Source organism: Salvia splendens, chromosome 8 (genome assembly GCF_004379255.2).
Source record: "Salvia splendens isolate huo1 chromosome 8, SspV2, whole genome shotgun sequence".
In the NCBI taxonomy this organism is placed as follows: Eukaryota; Viridiplantae; Streptophyta; class Magnoliopsida; order Lamiales; family Lamiaceae; genus Salvia; species Salvia splendens.
The window spans coordinates 18,822,341-18,828,377 of record NC_056039.1 but is presented as its reverse complement, the minus strand read 5'-3'; the positions used below and the strand labels follow the sequence as shown (position 1 = coordinate 18,828,377).

The 6,037-nt window shown below is 37.5% G+C and overlaps 1 protein-coding gene across 1 annotated transcript; it reads left to right on the top strand.

Moving 5' to 3' along the window:
- The first annotated feature begins 5,351 nt into the window (after window positions 1-5,351).
- LOC121743387 (30S ribosomal protein 3, chloroplastic-like) lies at window positions 5,352-6,006 on the top strand. Its single transcript, XM_042136677.1, has one exon. It carries the CDS (start codon window positions 5,419-5,421, stop codon window positions 5,863-5,865), a length of 447 nt encoding a protein of 148 aa, XP_041992611.1. The 5' UTR covers window positions 5,352-5,418; the 3' UTR covers window positions 5,866-6,006.
- Window positions 6,007-6,037: the final 31 nt, after the last annotated feature.

Below are 6,037 nucleotides of genomic sequence, written 5' to 3'. Positions count from 1 at the left end.
CACATTAATAAAAACAAAAGTCACAAAATTTTGGGGTGCTACACCTAACTTCTCCCAAAGAGCCTGTCCCGTCTCCCTCGTATGCTGCCCATATACTATAGTGATGTAGATCGGGAATGGAAAAACTACCGCAGTGACCTTAACATGTATGGTCTGTCTCGAGTCATCAACAACCTCCACCGTCCAATCCTCATGAGCTAATATCCATATATGTCCACTCACATTGGCTCCAAAAAAACACGGCCCCAGAAAGTTTCTCCCCACTACCGGCGCCGGCGATCTCCATAGGCGAGCTCTCACTGGTGGCAGCTATATTCCGTACACCCTTTGTCATCTTAGCCTCGTGGATAATCTGTGCATCCGCAGTCCCATCATGCAGAACCAAGGCCAAAGACAACTCTTCCTCATCGGGTTCATCCTCCAAGATATCAAACCTATTGTTGTGAACAGCAATGCCCACACAGTCATCCAAGCCACTCATTCGTCTTCCTCTAAAAGTGGGTGAGAGAGATCTCGGCCTACTCTGTGTCTCCTCCCCATCATCAGTCTCGAACTCAGAACCTCCGGTGTCTGACAGGGCACGACCCCCAACCTCCTTCAGCCTCCTCAATCTCTTGTTTTCTCTATATCTAGCTATGCTCGCTGGGCTCCTTCTCTTCTTTCTCTTGCCCATTTCAGATGGGCGTTGATCGATCATGCCCAAGTTTGGAACCAACACAGGCTCTCTGATCTGTAGGCTGCCACTAGCGATGTAGTCCACACGCCCTACCGCAATCTGTGACCTAATCCTCTGTAGCTCCTTGCCCGTGTCCTCAAACCTCGTGGCCTGCTTCCCTTTATCCTGACCTTGCTCAGCTTCCCTCGTATAAGACCCTTTTCATCCCCACTCGGTTCCACCCTGAATCCGCCTCCCTCTGAATGACCTCCTGCTGCCCCTGGGGCTGACCCCCTTGCTCTCCCTTCCTCTCAGTCTGTCTCTGTGGAGCCAGTCTCGAGAAGTCTTTCTTCGGTGGGGCCGGCTTTTTCCCAAAGGCCTAACATTGTTCCTCTGAGTGACCCACATGCTTGCAGGCTGAACAATACCGCGGGATCTTGCCCCACTTCACCTGCAAAACCACATCCTTTCCCCCAATTCAAAGCATGTACTTCTCTAGAGCAGGCTTCGATATATCTATCTCAATGAAGATGCGTGCATATGACAATTGTGCTCGTGTGGCAGTGTTTTGATCAATCTGAATAGGCTCACCAAACAATTTACCAATGGAAAATAACATAGATTCTTCAAATAAGTGGATGGGTAATGCATGCAAATTAGCTTCGTCACGATGTAGAAACTGTTTAGCAAATGAAGTGACAAATAGAAAGAATTTGCCCCAAATCTATGCGGTTTTCCACTTTTTCCGTTGCCAACTATGAGTGATTGAATACTGTAAAACTCTTCATTTTATTTTCCAATGGATGAAAAAAATTATTTTTGTCATAATGTTGTTATGTTTTACATTTAATGGACATTTATTGCATGTTTAAATGTGTAAGTAACTTAACAAAGTCTAAGTCTTTGTTTTAGTAGACCGGTTGTGGGCGTCGTCTACTTTAAGGTAACACGGTCAGTTCTGAACAAAGAAAAATAAGAATTTCACAACCCAGATAGGCCTAGACTACCTATCGTGAAAGGTTGCAATTTCAGTCCGCATATTTCTAAGCCTTACTGAAATAAGATGACATTGGTGTGGTAGAGCACTGAATTGGATCTAACAGCGAGGCAAGTCTTTATGCTATCTACTGAAAGTTGAGGTCTTGATAAATTATTTATTTCTTAATCAATGTACGTTAGCATTGAGCATATAGTATTGATTATGCTGTACTTTGACTTACCAAATGGTGCAGGTTTTTCGCAACCCAATAATCCTGGTATATTGGGTAGTGGTGATTAATATCTAGCGGTGCTAGGATTGCTATTATATTGAATCGTGAGCGAGGTGAGTCTCGTTTGATAACGTCCTCAAGAGGAGCTCGAAACAAGGCTTTATTATTCGGAACCTAGCTAGTTGGAGTTTGATTACTCTAAGAATAATAAATAAGTGTTTCTTGCTAAGTCCACTCTTGGAATTAATAAAATGTTATTTAAGTTCATTGCAGACACTAATTAATTAATGGACGTTTCTATCTTAAGCGCGGGAAATGAACGACAAACAAATGGAAACCCGAATTACTTATAATTTCGGATTTGGATGGGCAGTGCAATATTACTTCTGTAGTGGTAGCTCGTAATATTCCAATACAAGCTTGTATTAAATTGGGGGTTCAATTTAATTAGTAAAAAGCTAATTGGGGGATGCCATATCCAAAACCTTCCATAGATCGTTGATTGGGCCCAATATGTGACTTAATATAAATAGGAGAATAAAATAGACAGAAAATACACACTTAATTTTATCTGAAATTTTCGTCCCCTTCTCGCAGATAGAAGAGGATGATTTTTCTTCTCTGCTCTCCTCCGTGAGATAGAATTTCTGTCTTCTTTATTTAAGTCCTAGTATCCTGGTGAGATCAGCGAACACTGATATCAGTCTACAGTCCGGGAACCAGTCAGAAGATCCGTGGTTTAGTACTGAAGATCTTCACGTGGAGAAGGCGCTAGCTATCTGCGATTCTTTGGATAATCTTCAAGGTAAAATGGTTAATCCGTAGAAAGCATGTTTTAGGTTTCAATTACGCTAAAGCATGATTTAATTCAAGTTATGAGCATGATACATGAGATAATTGCGCGAATAGAATTTGTCTAAATAATCTGCTAAATAGATCAGAATTATTATGTATTGATTTATGTACGCTTCCGCTGCCAACCCCTTCATGTAGATCCGTTCCATATCAAAAGTTAGTCTCAACCCTAGATAAGCTAGAGCAATATCTAGTATGATCAAGCATATGTATGTAATAGACTTGGGTGGTCAGATTATGAATCATGTTATATTACTCACAAAAAATACTCATACTGAAACTATAAAATTTCTATTAATAGTCCGAATATATTTGAGTTTAATCATGACTAAGTATACCTTAGTTCATACTTTTTCTAAGTGTAGGTAGAGCATTGCCCACAATCTAAAATTTACAGCAGTGATAGTTCACAGTATGAATACAATAATAATTAATGTGTTAAAAAATGGGTCGAAGGTGTACCTGATTCTGTATTTGACGCAGGTGATAGAATTGTTTTAGATCTGTTCCTAGCAAACATTTTTAAAACAAATTTAGTTCAATATCTGAACTTAGAATTAAAAACCAAAACTTATAATTCAAGATTGAACATATTTTACCTTATTTTGGCTTCATAGAGGAATTTTTTTGCTGATTTGGTAGGGTTTCGAAGCCAGCGATTTCGTAGGGTTTCGATGAAATCAACGCCTCTGCCTCACTGTTTAGAAGCAACTGATTTCGATAATGGAGTTGTATGCGCCGTCAAACTCCTCTATTTCTCCATTTTCAACAGTGGAGGCGGGTAGAAGGTAAAGGAATTAGGGGTTTTGTCGTTGAGGTAGCGATTAGGGTTTCATCACTGTCACCGACTGGCGTGGAGGTTGGGCATCGACGATTTGTTGAGATGTGGACTCCTTTCCGATTTGGAGTTATCGCGGCGTGGAGAAGGTTAGAACTAGGGTGGGGTGTTGGCAGCACAAATGGTGTGACAAAAGCAATATATATTTTTGAGTTAATAATTTTTTAGAACTAAGTTTGATTAATTATGCTTAATAACTTACTCCATTGTAATGTTAAATTGAGCTTTTGTTTTAAAAATTGTTTGGCCTTTTATTTTGGGCTGATTGTAATGTATCTAAGATTGGGCTTGACATTTTGTTTTTTGTGGATGTTTCTTTATAATTGAATTGGATTGTGAGTTAAATTTAATAAAAGAATCGGTCCCTTTATCAATTTATGTCTTAATTTAAAAAATGTTGGCTTTTGTAAATTGGACTTCTCTAAATTGGATTTTTGTAATGAAATTGTGCTTTTATATAATTCTTTTGTAAATGTGTAAATAATCATTGTTTTGTAATTTTATTATAGTTAATTTACTTTTATTCCTCTAATAATAAACTTTTTTTGGAGTAGTTGATATTGGTGGATCTGTTGATATTCCCATTACAAATAGTTAATTTACACATTCGTTTGTCTTTGCTATTTTAATTTCCAACTTATTTAATTTTATATTTTATATGTTTAATAAGATGTTACTGTTATTTACTACTCTCTTTGTCCTATTATAAGTGAAACGTTTCTTTTCGGGCTTCAGCTGTTGTTTGACGAAGATGATAATAAATAGTTAAAGTGAAGAGAAAATAATGTAAGAGAAATAATATAGAAGAGAGTTGTATCTACAATATTCTCTTATTTATTTTACTTTCTCTCCATTGTAACTATTTACTATCATTTTCGCAAACACAACGTCCGAAAAGAAACGCATCACTTATAGTGAGATAGAGAGGGTACATTTTTTTTTCTTTTAACGTCCACATAATTGCACTAAATTTCTAATTTTTAACATTGAAGAAGTTAATGATAATTGGTTCATTGAAGGATTTTACCTTTAACACATGAATTTAATTACTTTATACTTTGATTCTAAATTCTTTCAAAGACCAAACTCTACAACCAATCGATAAGACGCTAGGTCTTCTCTAATTTATTTTTATTTTTAATTTTTAATTTTTAATTATCTATCAAAGTGTATGTGTAGTAAGGCGCTCACCAAATATACTACAAAAATGTATATATCCCAACAATAACTAAAATGATACTATTAAAAATGATTACATTTAAATGACACTTAATATTATTTCATATTTGAGTAATTCAATTCATTATAAAGTATTTCATATGCATTTTATATTAAAGATCGTGATGAGTCTTTTAATTTGATCTCTAAAACTCCCTCCGTCCCAGAAAATTGAACTCTGTTATTTTTGGTCCGTCCTCGTCTCTCCCTCTAATGAGGTTAGACTTATTTTCTACTAACACACTTTTCTTTCTATCTCTCTCTTCTTTACCAATTTTGCATTACAACTCACGCCGTTTCAAAAGTCTTTATCTTTAAGGGACGGAAGGAGTATATGATAAATGCATGAGACATATAAAAGTTTTGACAACATAAGTTTGATATTAATTTAATACGTGACATATGAAAGTTATGACAATATAAGCTTAATACTATTAATTTTTATGGGACGAATAGAGTTAAAAAACCTACCGTTAAAGTACACCCAACATTAAAGACATATTCACATTGTAATAACATTTCACAAGCCCAAAGAAGAAACAACTGGGCTTTGGGTTTCGGGCCTTGTCTGTAAAAAGAGTGAGAAGGAGAGAGCTTCTGAATTCTGATTCTAAGCAGTCGAACTCGCCTACAGAAAAAAGATGTTATCAACAGCAGGAGTCCAAAGATGCTCACTTGTTCCAGGAAAAACATCTCAAATTCGAATTATCCCCAAATCCAAAAACCCGTCAATTTGTTCATACCGAAAGAAACCCTTAAGGATTTCATCATGTTCCAGTGCAATCGGGAATGAGGAGAGGGAGAAGATGAAGATGAAGGTGGTGGTGAAGGCGATGGAGAGGCCGCGGCTAGTGCTCAAGTTCATCTGGATGGAGAAGAACATCGGAATCGCCGTGGACCAGCTGATTCCCGGCGGCCACGGCACGATTCCGGTGAGCCCCTACTATTTTTGGCCAAGGAAGGATGCGTGGGAGGAGCTAAAGCTCATGATGGAGGCCAAACCCTGGATTTCCCAAAAGCAGAAGGTCATTTTGCTCAATCAAACCACTGATATCATCAATCTGTGGCAGCAAACTGCCCATTCTTGACCCTATTTCTTAATTTCTATGTTGCTGGGGATAAATTTAATAATGAGAAGTTGTTTGCTGAATTGGAATTTAGATAAAAATTTGGAAATTGCTGGTTTCGGTTATCCCAATGTTAAATTCTGGACGATGGTTTTCTCTTCATCCCTTATCTATCTCACGAGTGGAAGACCGA